Below are 17,872 nucleotides of genomic sequence, written 5' to 3'. Positions count from 1 at the left end.
CAGTGTGGTGCCAGCAGTGCAGAAAAGGTCTCAGCCTCTCCCCTCACACTTGTGTGCTGAGCACTCTGAGCCACAAGGAAAGAACAGGAAGTCATGTGACAAGAAGAGGAAGCAAACATCTGACCTCACCAGTGTCAAGGCTAGAACCATGACCAAGAGAGATAGGGGCAGGAAACACTAGCTGAACACCAGGAGGCGTCTGGTAGTGAAGAACAAGCCAAGGGTCATAGCCACGGAGGCCTCTACTCCATCACTGGCTGGTCTCTCCTGCTGCTGCTGCTTTTAACACGCATGGAGAGACAAGACTGAGGGGCTTTCCGCACCGGGATCTTTGTAGCAAATTGGTTGCTGAATGAAAAATCGCCATTTAAAATAGTGGAATTCATCGTTATGCATACCTGCCTTTGTAGTGGAATCCAGTTGCGTTTTGTAGCGTTTCCCACAGGCTTCCGGTCTCGGCAAAAATCGCTAGAAAGGAAGCGCTATTGCCGAGCTCGTCCCGCCCTTGGCCGTCAAGCAGCCAATGGGCAGCCGTTAGCATGCTCCCAAACAGCCCCTTTGTACATGGGGGACAGGTGGGGTAGATATAGGGCCCACCAAATAGGGGAGGGGTACCCAGAAGGTTTCGGTGGGAGAGCGGCTAGAAACGACAAAAGGAGTCCTGTTCCCAGGCTGCCAGATGGCCAGGAGCCTTATCGGGAGGTTGGCACATTGTTGAGACTTTGCTGTCTCCGCAAGGACACTTACAGTAAGATTGATACAGTTGTTGGGGCTCCTCACCCGCTGGGAAAGGAAGGGAGTGAAGTTCTCAGAGGACAGGTTTATTGCTTTATGGCCTTGGGTTGCCTCGGCTGGAGAAGGCATGAGAGTGAGAATATGCAGGGTCGGCGGGGAACAGGATGGCATGATCCAGGGGGGTCATGACACCCTTTCCCTTTAAGAAAGTTAAAAAAAAAAAACAGACCCATTGCAATGAATCTGTGTTGATTCGTTGCAAGGGAGAGACCCATCCAGCTGCCTGGTGTGTTTGAGCTGTCGTTTGATCGTTGCCACGCTCCCTCCGAGTGAAAAAAAAAAATCCCCCCCCCTCTCACGGGCCCGATTTTCGGCTGAATGAATGTGTAAAAAATAAAGGGAAAATACATCAGCAAATGTGCTTTTCTGTTGCTTGTGCTTAGTAACTCTGTGGAGGGACTGAAGCCGGGGAAGCCTCTAAACAGAAAGAGGCTCGCTGGTGCGTTTATCCCCGCTCGCTCGGAGAAAAAAAAAATGGCGATCGCTTTGCCGGAAGATCAGAGGAGAGAGCCAGGGGGAGGGACTTTGTAGAAACCACAACAATGTTAACGCACAGGTCTTTTTCGCTAGTGTTGCAGATTGGTTGCAGGAGTGTATCGCTTTCCGGAGGGTGAATCCACTTTTGGGGATTTCCCTGAAAGCGCTACAAGGAAGCGCTTTTTGTAGATCGGTTTCAGATGTGTGGCAGATTGTCAACGACGTTGTGCATAACGGCAAATCAGTAGCGTTTTCAATTGGCAACCATTGTGCGATTTTGAAGGCGTGCGAAAAGCCCCTGAGGCACAGTGGTCTTTGCACTCCATGTACTAGCAGCAAGGTCTTCCAAAAAGCAGCAAAAAAGAGGGCATGACCCAGCAGGTGGATCCTGATCCATAGGTTGAAAGCCAGTCACCTAAAGCAGAGGTAGTCAACCAGTGGTCCTCCAGGTGTCCATGGACTACAATTCCCATGAGCCCCTGCCAGGGGTTGCTGGCAGGGGCTCATGGGAATTGTAGTCCATGGACACCTGGAGGACCACAGGCTGACTACCCCTGGCCTAAAGAACACTATCCAGAGACAATCTACTTCTGAATACCAAATGCCAGAGACAAGTAATGGAAAAGAACTACTGCATTCCTGTCTTGCAGGTAGGCTTTCTGAAAGTACCCTGCATAATAAAAACAGAATTATTTGTCATATGGCATGTATGTTATATAGCCAGGAGATCCAGATATTGCTTAGCTGCCAGGCAAGAGATGTTCAGAGGTGGTTTGCCGTTGTCTGCCCCCGTCTCATGGCCCTGGTGTTTCTTGAGCGTGAAAGAGCAATCTTTCCTAAGCCCTTCTTTCTTATGATTTTAAAAACGATAACAGCTAAAAGCAGGGATGGACCCTAAAGTGCAGATTTCTCCAGGCCCTGCCCACATTATTGCCACTTCCCCTGCAGCCTAATTTGTCTGTATATCCCTGGAGGCCTTTTTTCAATTCCCCTCCTCACCCTTAGTATTTGGGGCATGCAAATAATGGAAAAGCCCATCAGGGGGGATGCTCAGTTGCCTTTGCCTTTGCAGCAGGAATGACATACGCACACATCTAATCATTGTGCGGAAGCATACTTAGTCTATTTGGAAACAAGTGTAACGACACCTTAGAGACATAGCTTGGCAGGTACCACATGCATGGCAGCCTTCCTCTGTAGCAGCAAAATGAAGCAGGAGCCCAGTGCATCGACAATGTCAAAAGACAATGTCAAAAGAAATTGTTCAATAAAATCAAAGTCCAGTAGCACCTTTAAGACCAACAAAGATTTATTCAGGGCGTGAGCTTTCGAGTGCAAGCACTCTTCCTCAGACTGCAGTCTGAGGAAGAGTGCTTGCACTCGAAAGCTCACGCCCTGAATAAATCTTTGTTGGTCTTAAAGGTGCTACTGGACTCTGATTTTATTGTGCTACTTCAGACTAACCCATTTGTATCAAAAAGAAATTGTTGTTAGTCTTTAAGGTGTCAGTATAGGTCTGGGTTGTCCTGCATAAACAAGAGATCCTGCCAGCAAATTAGCTCAGATCTCCACTGTTCCTTGTGCCTTAAAAAAAGCACAGATCTTTAGAACTATCTTGCAAGAGCAAAATATTAAGATTCATTGGGTGTCAGACCCTGGAAATTATTTCCCAGCAAACGCAAGGTCCCAGGTTTTATACCCTGCAGGAAGATAAGTGATTAATGGAGAGATAAAATATGCTGCAGTGCAACATTTAGTGGGGGGGAGGGAGGAAATACACACTGACAAAAAAAAATGAAACCCAAAATTGGCATCAGATTAAAGCTATTTGCTTTCTTTATAAACTTGGATCTTAATAGAAACAAAGTGCAATTTACAGTCAATCTGATGTAGCCTGCCTTGGCTGGATCTCAAGGGCGGGGAAATCTGCCGTTTGATCTCCCAAGCTTGCCCTCCTGGCCTCTGGCTGCCGATAATAATGATATCAAGCTTGTCAGTTGGACTGAGAGGCAGAAGAAAAGAGGTGAGGATTTATGGGAGCATTTTCAGCCCGGGAGGGCATCTTTCCATGGAAACATTTTGCAGTTTGGTCAAAAGAGACAAGCGTCTCCCTCCCCCTTTAAAGCCAGCCTCGCTGTTTCCTGACAGCAAACAAAGGCTAGGACTGATTGGACATAACAGAAGAAAAGGGGGTTGGCAGACATCCCAGGGGGCAACAGCAACGGCTTGCCAGCAGCTAAATCTGGCACTGGGGCTCCATCCAATGAAGTAGCTGGAAATGTGGACAATAACCCCAGATGGCACAACGCAGACTGTTCAACCATGGGGGCCTGTGCATTTGGCTTCAGAGAGGGGGATCCTGCACAACCTTATCGAAACTGCACTGCTAATATCCGCAGAAGAATAAAAGTGCTGATAAAAAATTGTTAATACCCTGCCAGCCTACGCCTAGTTGTAGCTTAATTAGCCTGAAGACGCCCTCCAGTCCTTCGGGTTCTACATTCTACTTCTGTGGCTAACAAGGACTTATTTACTTAACTTATTTGCCTTCTTTATTTCTCAGGCCATGGAAGATTGGGGTCCCTCCCTCAGAGGCCCTTGAGACTATCTGAGGCAGGATATGTCCTCCCAGGGACAGCAAGCGATGTGTATTGGGTACGGGTTGGTGGGTGGGCAGGAATTAGATGGGATTAGCTGCCAGGATGGAATTTTATTGTTGTTTATCAGGTCTTATTGTAAACCGCCATGAGCTGGCTGGGTTCCGGGAGTGGTGGTAAATAAATTCAATGGATGGATGGATGGATGGATGGATGGATGGATGGATGGATGGATGGATGGATGGATGGATGGATGGATGGATGGATGGATGGATGGATGGATGGATGGATGGATGGGTGAAATTTTTAAACAGAGGCTGGATAGCCATCTGACGGAAAGGATGATTCTGTGAAGGCTCAAGGGGGTGGCAGGTTACAGTGGATGAGCAATAGGGTTGTGAATGTACTGCATAATGCAGGGAGTTGGACTAGACGACCCATGAGGATGACCCAGGTGGGGGCCTGATGCAGCGTATATCATTTTCTTCAGATCCATTTTATCTTCACACCAACCCTGTGAGGAAGGTTAGGCTGAGTATGTGTGACTGGCCCAAAGTTCCCAGCAAGCTTTCGTGGTGGGGATGTGAACCTGGGTCTCGCAGATACTCACCTGACACTCTAACCACTCCACCTTACTAGCATACGTTGAATTTCAACTGCCATTCACAAACTCAACTTCTTTGCCATCTGCTTTGATTTTTACAGTCCTGGACAGTCTGACACAATTAACAAATTTTTTCTACTTCATGGCTTATCCTTGACTCTCGATCCAGGGTCCCCAAACCTTTTGGGTATGTGGGCACCTTCCAAATTCCGACACACCATGGGAGGACCAGCCACAAAATGATTATCACAAAATGGCTTCCATGGCTTACCTACAGAAGCCTTAATAGGCAAAAGCTCGGCCTCATCCATGTCCTAAAAACACTTGGTGGGCCCCAGAAAAGGTATCAGCAGGTACCATGTCACCCAATCTCTGTTTAAACACTTCTAAGGAGGAAAAACTCACTCAATTCCTGGGCAACTGATTCCACCACTCAGCTATCCTTAACGTTAAAAAGTTTTTCCTAATATCATGCCGATATCTCCACTACTAACTGAAATATTGCCCTACCTTCTTCTAAATGGTCTTTCATACGCTCACAACTGTTACGTGTCAGAGACCGTTTCCACACTCGAGGCTCTGTGCCAGGCTGCAGGCTGGAGTTTGAACTGGGACAGGTTGCCCCACCTCTTCCTACTCCCACACGGGGGAGCATTTGGCCTGGTGCACCTTGTCTACCCCAGATTTATGTTCCCACACGGGAGCCGGGGGAGCAAATTTCCCAGTGCGGAAACAGTCAGAGGGAAACAAAGTTTGGGTCCACTGGTACCTTTAAAACCAACAAAGTTTTATTCTAGATATAAACTTTCACATGCATGCACACTTCTTCAGGTACATTGTCGTGGCAGGGGAGTATCAATGTATACCCAGAATAACACTGTGTTGGCCTTAAAGGTCCCACTGGACTCAAATTTTGTTCTGCTGCTTCAGACCAACACGGTTACCCATCTGAATTAGCCAGAGAGAAGTTCTCTTCACAGTTAGGTAATTAACAGTCCTAAGAAAAGAACTAAGAAGGCAACGAAAACCAAGCCACATCCTCACATATGCAGGGACACAGCAAAACGACAAGGAGGCATATAGCAAGGACTGATTCACCCATGAACATACATCATTTGATTTCTCTGCCTTTGCCTGCTGACAGCTGCAAAAATGACTGGGTTTGGGTGCCTTGCCTATGATGTCCTAGCCATGTATGCAAGCTATCACTTGATCTTGCAGTCACTGCATGACGACTGTCTGCATGCACAGGAGCTCGAAGCAATGTGAACTAACATAATGGCAAGGTGCTGTAAACTGCCGCATTAGTTTATCTCTTATTCAAGAGGGCTGTCTCAGCTGCAATCCAGACTGTAACACGGACAGCTGCCCATGTTAATTTATACTCTGAACTGAACTTTAGGCAGTGCGTCTGCCAAGAGTCAGGTAGAATGGAGCTGTCAAAACCACACAGTTCAGCAACAAATCTCTCCAGGAGAACATCCAGTAGAGAGCTTTTATCAAGGGAAACACAGGATGCTTTAGCAATGGCAGAGATAGCGCAGGCCTTTAATACATCTCTCATATCTGACATGTTCCATTTCAAATGGACAGCTGTGTCTGCATTTACTGCCTGTTCTCCATAGCCATTTTTAATCATATCCTCTACAAGCCGTACACATCCTGAGCTACGTATGTTTTGGCCTCCTGACTGGTATGAGTGTGAATTGAATTAGTAGCACTGTCCAAGGTACAAATTCACAGCATGGCTTTTCTGGGTGAAGAAACAGCTACAGCAGGCAAGCAGAGCCATTCATGTGCTTTTAAGAGAAATCCATCCAAGCTGTTTCACATCAGACGCTGGGGCGGAGCTGTAACTCTGGGGTGGCCAGCACATATTACAAATGTGGCAGAGAGCCAGCTTGGTGTAGTGGCTCTATTCTGGAGAACCAGTTTTGATTCCCCACTCCTCCACCTCCTATAGCCAGCTGGGTGACCCCTGAGCCAGTCAGTTCTTTCAGAACCCTTTCAGCCTCACCTACCTCACAGGGCGCTGATTGTAGGAAGAGGAAGGGAAGGCGACTCTGAGTCACTTTTGTTAGCAGGATAAATAAGTCATAGATATGCACAGGCTGTATTTAGGATTAAGGAGGAAAGGATTTATTTCAAGAACGACCATTACTGGAGAGTGCTGTCTACATGGCTGCCTAGGAGGAGAGAGAGATAAGCTTCTGAGAAGAAGCAGGATATTGCCCCTAAGAGTAGCCATCTAGAGACAGACAAGAAGCAACACTTAACAGGAGAGAAAGGTCCTGAACTCACTGACCTATCTAACAGTCTTCTGGCTGCCCCCTTCAGGGTCTTCTACACCAGATATTGTCTATTCCAACAACTTAGAAACTCATTAGGGTAGAGAAAAGCAAGGTGTGAAAACCAATTCTTCTCCTCCTCCTCCTTCTCTGAACGTAAACTAGATAGGAGCAGGGACAACACAGATGCCCTTTTACTGATAATTTCATTTATATATGCTATTCTCTGTATAATTGTGATTCTTGTTTACTTAACTAGTTCAGGAATAATTAGACTGAATTTAAGTTCTTAAAAGACAACACTGAGTGATTCTTGGCTGGGATAGAAACTTATGACTTCTTTTTAGTGGGACTCTATACTGAATGATCACTGGAGATATTGCCATTACTTCAGTGGTCCCCAACCTTCAACGACCGGTCAACGCTTGACGATTTTACTGAGGCCCGGAGGGGGGGTGTAGTCTTTTGCCGAGGGACATCGCCCACCTGAGCCCCTGCTCTGCTTGCTTTCCCACCGCGCCTCTGACTTCCCCGCCACCCACTGGGGAGTGCTGCCAGAAGCAGCTGCGCAGTGCCATGCCGAGGAGAAGCCCCAGCCCTGGTGGCTGCCGGAGAGCACCAAAGTTGAGCCAGTGGCAGACTGGCAGGGCAGCCCCTAAGAAAGCAGCCGGGGAGGAGGATGAGGAGGAGCTGCGGCCCGGGTACCGACTGATCCATGGACCGGTACCGGTCCCCGGACCGGGGGTTGGGGACCACTGCCATACTTCACACAGTCTTGTGGTTTAGTGGATAACATGTTGCTCTGCGACAGTGGAGCAACATGCTTTTGCTTTCCATGTGCCTTTTCATGAACTGGATAAAATTGTCACACAGGCACCATGTGCATCATTTGATTCTCCCATTATACTGTTTTCTAGGCCATGCCACACCAGATTTCAGCCAGAAAAATCTATTACGCATACCCAAATAGCAGTGCAAGCATTGATTTTGACCCAGTGTCTGGAATCAGAAAGTCAATTCACATAAAAGTTGGGTAGCACAATGGGGAATCCATTCCCCAAAGCCACCTTTGTCTGGATTAACAGTATTTAGCTTTGTAGTTCACCTTTATTGCATTGTTGTTCATACGTACTATAGGATTCAATGCTATTAATGTGTTCTATGCATGCTAGGTATTCTCCACAAAGTATGCCTCTCTGGGCGCTGGCACTTCAATTTGTGCAAGGGCTCATTGAAAACTGCTGATCTTGAGCCAATGGGAACACTAGTGCAAGAGGAAGCATGATCTGTGGAGGACTATCTAGTGCGCATGGAATTTGTTCACAGGATCCAAGCCACACTGTTCTTCTAGTTTAAGTGTGTAATCAAAGTCTCAAACGAAATGAAATAAATATGCAGTCATATTATGCACTAATGACTTAAAAAAAACAGTGTTCTGAACAGTTATTACCATCCAACTGGCCAGGCTGCAAACTCCATGAATTTTTTAAGTGACCTCTTTTAAAAGGTTGGGGTCTGAGCAAAATCTAATTCCTTGGCATCCAAATTAAGTTGTCAATCCCACCCCCAATCTCTGCATTGTCCTTATGCAAGCGTGGGGTTCATGTCAACTGCATTTGCCCCACAATTTGCACAATATCAATCTGATTAATCTTCCACATTAAGAAAAAATCATGGAGCTGCCCCGAGGTCTTTGGGGGGATGACTGCAAGAAATACATTTCAGAAGACTGTACTAACATTTCAAAATAGATTTACCCTCTACATTTTAGACGTATGCAGCTGTACAATCTGAACGCTTCCAGCATCCCCTTTCTTTGCTGCACAGAAGAAAAGAAAAAGGAACCAAACAAGAAAAACTGACCTTAAACAGAAGCTTTGAGTATTTATCCATAACTGCGTTTAAGAACTGGGAGGGGGAGGGGGGACCGCCAGCCTCTTCAGTCTCATTAAGAGGGCTAGCATGGGACTAACTCGAGTCCCCTTGAATTCTGAGCCCCATCTTGAGCACAGACTCAGACCACTCAAGCCAAAGTCCTGATTTCCTACTTTAAGTTCAGTTGTATTATTCTAGAGCCTCCAGCTTCATACTTCAGTGAACCCAATGCAGCCAAACTGCTTGAGGGTGTGGACTGCCTGAATCCCCTCCAACAATAGGGCACCAACGGTGATTTCATGCAAGATTTCCTCTGCATTTCAATGACAATTGCCCTTAATCCCCCCACCAAGCTCTTAAGCAAAAATGTAAATATGTTATTGGCTAAAATCACAACCCAGCTCCAGACCAGACTCCAACCCCACCCCACCCCACCCTCGCCTCCCACACTGCCTCCCAAAAGTTTAAAAATAATTCTACAGAAATCAACAGAACCCATCATAAAGCAGTTGAGAAAAGGTGGTCTGGATATTTTGCTTTAATTGGGGAGGAGGGTTTTTTTTTTGGGGGGGGGGGGGGCTGAATCTCAAAGCATTTTACTGTTTTAATTAACGGCGCATTAGCCATGGTTGAGTTCACAAAGGGGGGGGGGGGGTTCAAGACAAACGGCTGAACAACAATGGACTGATATCTCGGGAAATTACCCACCATACAGCACTGTCCAGCTCATGTCTCCTTTTCTGGTGCAATGAGCTCATGTGAATGACCGGGATAAACAGCTCTGGGATCATCAATCACAAACAAAAAAAACAGATTAACTCACCACCTGACAAGAGGAGAGGAGCAGATTTTCTCCCAAGTCAGCTATGATAAACAAGCCTTTATGACAGAGGCCAATTTCACATTGCCATTCTAAACCGGATGTTATCCGTTGTTGGCCCAATTCCGAGAAAAGCAATACAGGGACGGTGGGTGTGGGTGTGTTCATACAGCAATTTTCATTCTGTTAATGAACCATCTCTGAAGTGCTCTGGCCATTTCAAGCAGGACTGCTATCCCCACCTGCCCTTTTTCGCCACGCGGGTCCTTTCTTGAACTTAAAACCTAGTTGGCATGTATTCACACCTCAAGTGTCTGACCGCTTCACATACAATATTTGAGTATTATGGGGACAGCAGTTTATACATTGCATGTTACATGTTGCGCCCATTTCCTGCACAGGGTATACCCCCAGAATTTAGAGTCTAAATCCATGCTGAGGCTGAAAGAACAGTGGTTAAAAAGCCACCTACTCAGTTCACAGTTGAGGTGAGACCGGAGAGAGGAACCTCCCGGGTTGTGTGCGCAGTTAACATGTTGCTTCTTTAAGTGGCCACCCTAACAGAAAATATCAGTTCCTATTGTGAAAGGGCATGCAATCATACCTTAATTAAAGAGCAACAACATCTGGAATGTGTGTTCTATATTTCAAAACATTGGCAGAGTTCTACCTTGGAGTCCAGGTACAACACTGTTTTTTGCTATCAAGCAATGAAAGGGCCAAACTGAATCCCTTGCAACTTCCTGCCAAAGTTCAGGTTGAGGGTGCTGGGAGCCGACCCTGGAGCCAAAGGAGACGGCACTCGGCCAGGTAGACCACAATACAATACCTTTATTGGCATAAAGCAGATAAGCAGGATAAACAAAGTTAGTCAGGATACGTCAGACAGTTTAAATTTAAAAACCGAGGACAGAAATTCAGCCGTAATAAAAGTGATGTCGGCATCCTTATCACTCAGTAAAAATTGGCAAATCAGGTCTCTTGAATGGTTTCTCCGTTTTGGTATGAGAGGTATGATATACCTTCTCTGTTCAGTGAACAAGGGACAATCCAGTAGGATATGTTGGATGGTGTCAGGAGAACTTGATTCACAGGTGCATAGTCTGTTTTCGAAGGGGATCTTGGCAAATCTCAGGTAGACCAATGATCCGTACTTGCCTGGGCAGTTAACCTGATATACCAAGGGAACAAACTGTGAATCCAGTGGCACCTTTAAGACCAAATCAGTATAAGCTTATGCATGCACATTTCTTCAGACACACTGATGTATCTGAAAAAGTGTGTCTGCAGATGAAAGCTTATCCCCAGAATTAAACTTTGTTGATCTTAAAGGAGTCACTGGACCTAGACTTTGTTCTGTTGCTTCAGACCAACAGGGCTACCCACATGATCTACCAAGAATCTACCAAAAGTCCCCAGTGACTCATTGGGGGTGGTACAGATTTTTGCATGAGCAGAATTAGAGGGCCGTTAATGACACAAACTAAATTCCATGTGCAGAAAACTGCTTTACATCCATTCTACAAACTCTACAAGGGTTTCTTCTCTGTTCCATCACTGCTCCAGTTGGCAGGAACACAATTTGGAGGTCAGAAGTAACTGCAAAAGCCACAGATGTGAAAAATAGGATGAAGACTGAGAAATCTGAGTAAGAAAATGCAACTCCCTTGTCCCTCCAACTTTTCTATTTTCCTAAGGTTTTGAAAAGTTTCCAACCAATTTTTCAGGGCTTCCTTTCACACTTCCCCACACTGAGGAAACTTTTCCCTCCATAAATAAAATGTTATTCCCTCACTGACTGAGTGTGGTTTCCTTGTAATAAAATAACAGAACAGAAGATTTCGCTTTAATTCAGCCCTGGAACTTTATGGGAAGGTATAAGAGCCCTCTTTTCTTAAAACTTTTCAGAACGACCTTAACTAAAAGCTTCCTTAGAGTAATTATTATTCATCTAACACAGAGAAAGGTCTTCTCTAAATGCTGGTTCTGTCAGAATAACTCTCTCTCAGCACACAATATCAATTCCCTCACACCTGTTGATGACCAATCAGAGTGCCTGGTGCAGTCTGTCACTCAAGCTCTCTGCCCCAATGAAAAATTTAACCCTTCACTTACTGACTTCAGCACTTGAGGCCTAGCTTTTAAAGTGCTGGCCATCACAAATGCAAAGGCTATAAATGCTCAAAAATTTAAAATAATTATGCAAACCTGGACTTGTGTCTTAGACTTTAAATTTCAATGGAAGATCCAGCATAACATTTTGGGGGCAGAAATATTTCCACCCAGAGATTGTTACTTTCTCCCCCCCCCCTTCCTATTGCATTCTGAAATGCCCCTCCATGATACTTGTGGGGGTCCTATCCCCAGAAACAGCCTTTCAAGGGGTTTTTCAGGTTACAGCAGATTTTGTGTGCATTAGGTGGAAATCCATCCAACTATCATTTCTCAAAGGCATTCTTTCAGATGCTTGAAATCTACTAAGAAAATATATATTGTGAAATCATCCCCTATGTGCATTAGGTCTTCTTAAAGAACCGAGAGAAAGATAATATAACAAAAACAAAGCTGCTACCTCTTTCTCTCTTCAGATTAACTGAGCATTAAGCCCAGGGACGGCTAGCTCACTGCTGCATTTCATGTAGTTGGCAGCTAGGATTAATTTGTACTTCATTAATGAAATGTGAATTGTTAGGGGATTAAGGCTGAACTATTTTTGAGTTCCCTATTCACACTTACATATACGGGAAAACGACATATGAATAAGCTTATCAGCAGCCGATCTTTTTAGACTAACAGTGGGGCTGGATGTTATCTCAGGAAGCCCCTGGACCCAACCCTGCAAAGGCTGGGATGCTGGACACAGGTGTTTTGAATAGTCAAACCACCAATACAGTGAGGGAGTTAGCATACTGACTGAGACCCTGATTGAACTCCCCATACTGCCATGAAAGCTTGCTGGGTGACTTTGGGCCAATCACCCTCCTCAGCCTTCTCAGGATCATTTGTGAAGGAAAAAAATGGAGAAGGGAGAACCATGTCCACCACCTTGAGTTCCTTGGGGGAAGTGCGAGATAAAAATGTGATACTGATTCTCTCCTCCAAATGCCCCCCCTCATTAAAGAAGCCAATAGACACCTTGTCTATAAAGGCAGGGCACACAAAGCAGGGCTTGAGAGGCAGATCTTAACTGCCTGGCCCAGATCTTAACCCTGGCCCAAGCCATTTAGGGCAGTGGTTCTCAGCCTTCCTAATGCCACGACCCTTTAATCCAGTTCCTCATGTTGTGGTGACCCCCAACCATAAAATTATGCAAGTGTTCCTTCACAGAAATTAAACTGAAACTGACCAATGGCATGAAGATCCATTGTTCATGATTATATATAAATTGTTTTCCCCCCAGGGTTTCTCAGTTCAGTTCAGTTCAGTTCTGCCTCTTGTCCCACCATGCCAATATCGCTCTTTTCTTCTGCTCCAGACAGATGAACGCTCTATCTCGATCTACCCCGCAAGGCTGTTGTGCAGATGGCGTCCCCCCACCCAGCCAAGCTGCTTGCCCTGCCGTGACCCCTGTGAAAGGATCGTTCGACCCCCAAAGGGGTCCCAACCCCCAGGTTGAGAACTACTGATTTAGGGCCTCAGAGGTTAGAACCAGGCCACTGAATTGTGCCTGGAAACAGATGGGTGATGAGATGCAGATCTTTCAGCATATGGGTGATTATGACCCCCATAACCAACCCTGACAATTGTCTGACAGCTGCCTTTTGGAGAATCGATGTTTATGAATCATTTTCAAAGGCAACCTTTCCTAGAGCACTTTACAGTAATCAAACTTAGATATGATCACAGCATGGATTGCTGTGGCCAGACCATGCTTTTTCAAGGAATGGCCACAGGCGGAGCTGAGAAAAAGTGCTACATGCCACAGAAGAGACATGGCACTCCAACCCCCTCCAGGACAGGCTGGCTCTTCAGCACCCAAGCAGCTTCTCCATTGACCAACAGCATCTCAGTCTTGTCTGGACTGAGCTTCAGTTTGTCAGCTTCATCTACCCCATTGCCTTCCTCCAGGCTCTTGTTCAGAACTTCCACAGACCTGGCAAATTTAGCAGTGATGGAGAAATAGAGCTGGGTGTAATAATCTGCATGTTGATGGTACCTCACTCCATATCTCCAGATGATGTCTCCCAGCAGTTTCATGTTAAACAGCAAGGGAGACGGAATAGAACCCTGCAGAACCACATAATATAAATGCCACGGATGAGCAGTAGTCCCCCAGCACCACCTTCTGGAACCGGCTGGTCAAGTAAGAGCAGAAACACCAAAACATGATGCCCCCTACCCCCAGCACAGCCAGACACAGTTGCTAGCACTGACAGCCACTGAGAGGTCCTGGAGAATCAAGACAGGCACTCACCCTTGTCATTCTCCGGGCAAAAGTCATCATGCTGGGCGACCAGTCATTTCCATCCCAAAGCTAGGCCTGAATCCAGACTGAAATGGGTCTAGACCAGGGGTAGTCAACCTGTGGTCCTCCAGATGTCCATGGACTACAATTCCCATGAGCCCCTGCCAGTACTGGCAGGGGCTCATGGGAATTGTAGTCCATGGACATCTGGAGGACCACAGGTTGACTACCCCCAGTCTAGAGAATAAGGAACCCATCAAACCCAGGCGTTCTGCTTTGTCTCCAGAGGCTTTTTTCTAGCCACTCCAAGAACAAAATGCTCTGCAGAATGGAACTTTGTCTGATCCGGGAAATCTATTCCACGGGCTTAAACTGTATGATTCGTGCCCACTGAATATAGCTGGAGGATGTCACCCATTATTTAAATATTATAACCCATTACCAAGGCTAGTATTGACAGCAGCCACTGTGACAGAAATTTGGCACGGTTTCCTTTAGCTGACCTTGCCAGTGCCCTACGGAAGACGTGCAGTTTGCCTGGCACAAGAAGGAGGAGAAGGCACAAGAAATTAATAGATTTGCTTGAATCACGTTCTGAGTGTGTGTGTGTGTTGTAAAGGCACTAAAGCTCTCTTACAGGAAAGTGCTCTGCAGACAGCCCACAGTGATTAAGTGCCATCCAGTTGTACGTTTCACATGCTTTAGATTGCACTGGCCTGAAGTGAACCCAGGGGCTGTAAGCATCCCAAGAAGCCAGATAACACTCAAGTGCTGAGGTAATGCCCTCAGTAAATCACTAGCCCTGCATGCTGGACAGCTCCGGAGCTGCAGAAGGGCACAGAATCTCAAAGGAACTCCTGCCAGGGCCTCTCTAAGCCCTGGACAGAAACTGTCAGACACACCAAACACCCCCTATTATGCTGTATGCTAATTGGCTGCTCACCCTCTACCTGCATATATGGACTGGTACAGTAAGTTTTATGACTTCACAATTTCTTCTGTTATGTATTAACTTGGATTGTGTAGAATTACAGCTTATTTCTTTATCTATTACAGGCTCTTACTTTGGAGCTTTTATTGTCTGCTGTACATATTTTGTATGTGTTAAGAACGGGTGTGTGCTAAAACCAGACCTTTGAAGAAGGCCCTACAAGGGCCGAAACGCATCCGTCTTTTGGCTCACATCGTGCATACCATACTGGTTTGCAATAGCCTATTGGGCTGGACATATGGTCAGTTTGGTGTAGTGGTTAGGAGTGCGGACTTCTAATCTGGCATGCCAGGTTCGATTCTGCGCTCCCCCACATGCAGCCAGCTGGGTGACCTTGGGCTCACCATGGCACTGATAAAACTGTTCTGACTGAGCAGTGATATCAGGGCTCTCTCAGCCTCACCCACCCCACAGGGTGTCTGTTGTGGGGAGAGGAATGGGAAGGCGACTGTAAGCCGCTTTGAGCCTCCTTTGGGTAGGGAAAAGCGGCATATAAGAACCAACTTCTTCTTCTTCTTCTTCTTCTTCTTCTTCTTCTTCTTCTTCTTCTCCTATAGCTGTTTTTTTTAAGAATTGTGCACAATAAAAGTAATATAATTTTCACAACAATACAGACATTCAACCTTTGTAGGTCCTAACTGTTACAGTTGGGTTTTTTTGGTTCCAGTTCTAGTCTCCCCCCCCCCTCATTTTTTTGTTTTGGTCTTAAAGATGCCACTGGACTCAAAATTTGTACTGCTGCACAACATCCCACCTGAATCTATCCTACTGACCTGTGAGTGATAACTGAGAGATTTGGGTTTCCCAACCACAGTACAGTAGTGGTTGGGTTTCCCAACCACTACCATAGGGTAGCGATCCCCAACCTGTGGGCCGTGGACCACATGTGGTCCTTCGACTAATTGGAGGTGGGCCCCGAAGGACACCTTCTCCCCCCCGGCCCTTTACAACACACTTCATTGTTGTGGCGTGTCTGTATCTTATTTTGAAGGGATGTTTAAACATTACCATAGTGATCAGAGAGCGCTAGGGCAGTGGTTGAGAGTAGAGGAGTAAACTACCCCCCCACCGGGCCTCAGTAAAAGGCGTTGAGTAGTCCCCGGTGAGTGGTCCCCGGCGTTGAGTGGTCCCCGGTGATAAAAAGGTTGGGGACCACTGCCATAGGGTACTGTGAAGGCCTTTCAATAGCACCGTGGTGTCAGTATTTTTCAAAATGGCAGCTGGGGAGAGCCCTCCCACCCTGTAAAAGAAAATGTTTATACATTTTTTTAAAAGTCCACCCTTATACGGGCAGGTTGACCTGCCCCCTCCCAAAGTGGCCAATGATGGGCCTGGAGGGGGTGGGAAGTAGAGGGGCCCTGGCCATTTAAATCTTTGCTGCCCGATGCTCCTATCACTTCTGGGGATGCATGGCAGGGAGGCCTGGCCAGCTGATGTCACTTCCTGGTACCTCAAAACCTGAAAAATATTTCAGTAGTACCTCTGTGGTCCAAAGGTTGGAAGAGGCTGATTTATGGCTTCTAGAGGTCAACAGGAGAAGCTGCAGAAGGATCTACAAAATATGCAAAACCAGAGTGACACTGCCTGCTTGGCCACCAAAAGGACACAGGTGACCCATTAACGAATGCAATTACATTCCCAGGATCACACCACAAACTACATTGAAATGGAGGTCAGCTCTCCCCAGGACTGTGTGTTCAAAGCACTTTGCCCAAAAGAGGGGAGATATCTTATTGGTCCAAATTGGAGGAGCCATCCTCACTAAAAGGTGACTTTTTCAGAAAGTGCCCAACAACTGCCCTGGACTACTGGAAGGTCAGAGCAGACAATTTTTGAATTAAACAAATCATGATTTTTAAAAAGCAACAGGAACCGCTCTCACCCCAAAACCAAACCTTTTGAATTTAGTGCAGTTTTATCTTGTCCTGTCCCCAAGGAAGTCATAGTGGAGTACGCGGTTCAGCCCTACTCCATTTTATCCTCCAGACAACCCATATGAGGTAGGTTCAGCTAAGCAAGATCTCAAGGCCACCCAGTGCGATTCTTTGCAGAAGGAGGATTTGAACCCATCATTTAGTCCAGGGGTAGCCAAACTGCGGCCCTCCAGATGTCCATGGACTACAATTCCCAGGAGCCCCTGCCAGAGAACATCCTGCAGGGGGTTGGGCAAGATGACCCTGGAGGTCTCTTTCCAGCTCTACGATTCTATAACTGAAAGAGCCATCTCTCTAGGCACCAGCTACATCCATCAGAAAGCCACTTGTTGGCTACCCAGCACTTCAGGTGTCCTGTCTAGCACCGAACAGAGCCCAGGTTCACCATGGCTCCGGATCTGGGGAATGTGCTCCCTGAAAAGTTCCCTCCTCGGAGATCCGCAGGAGAAGCTGCAAGCCTTGTTTGCCAAGACCTTAGAGGAGGTCCGAATGGCAGGCAATTTTTAAGTGGGGGGAGGAAGGGAGAGATTTGGGCTTGTCGGTTTATTCTGGCTTCAACCAGAAAGCATTTTTGAATCTATTGCTGTAAGCTGCCTTAGACCGTGAGGAAAGGCAGGGCATAAATGTTTAGATAAAGAAATAAAATCCTCTGTTGGAAAGGAGGCGGAAACCCCATTTATTATTGAGCGTCCTTTCCAAATACGCATGCACACACACAGAAATAATAATAATACACTTCTTGTAAGTGCTCCTTCCCTCACCTCCCCCAAAACGCCCTGCAGCAAGCCCAAGAGGATGTCGTATTGTCCCCCAAAGCCAACCACAGCTGTAACAGATACTGCACTGATGTAAATATTAACACGCTCCCCCAATGAGCATACTCCATTAAAATTAAAACAAATTCCACTTAGTGAATGGTTGAAATAAAGTAAGAGGTATCTCTTAAGAAAGAGGAGGTTAATACAGCGGTAAGGTTGGCAGAAGTTGCTAACAAGTCCGAAGGTGGCCTTCAGCCTTCCTCAGCCCTCCCATTTCCTCTTCTATTATTTATGCTGGTCCATTAAAACTAAATGGGAAAAGGGAGGG

General features: G+C 46.3%; 1 protein-coding gene across 6 annotated transcripts in view; it reads right to left on the bottom strand.

The window, feature by feature from the left end:
* RHBDL3 (rhomboid like 3) overlaps positions 1-17,872 on the bottom strand; it is a 148,820-nt gene that overhangs the window by 78,050 nt on the left and 52,898 nt on the right. The window contains exon 1 of one of the 6 annotated variants that reach the window (XM_077328751.1): positions 8,625-8,808. The exons of the other annotated variants lie outside the window; for them this stretch is intronic. Coding sequence (XP_077184866.1) covers positions 8,625-8,654 — 30 coding nt within the window. The 5' untranslated portion in view covers positions 8,655-8,808. Of the gene's footprint in view, positions 1-8,624; positions 8,809-17,872 lie in introns of those variants that run through there. 6 annotated transcript variants of the gene reach the window in all.

The sequence above is a fragment of the Paroedura picta genome, chromosome 3, assembly GCF_049243985.1.
Source record: "Paroedura picta isolate Pp20150507F chromosome 3, Ppicta_v3.0, whole genome shotgun sequence".
Taxonomy (NCBI): Eukaryota; Metazoa; Chordata; class Lepidosauria; order Squamata; family Gekkonidae; genus Paroedura; species Paroedura picta.
Note: the sequence above shows the minus strand (reverse complement) of the source record. Positions and strands in the feature narration are given on the sequence as shown.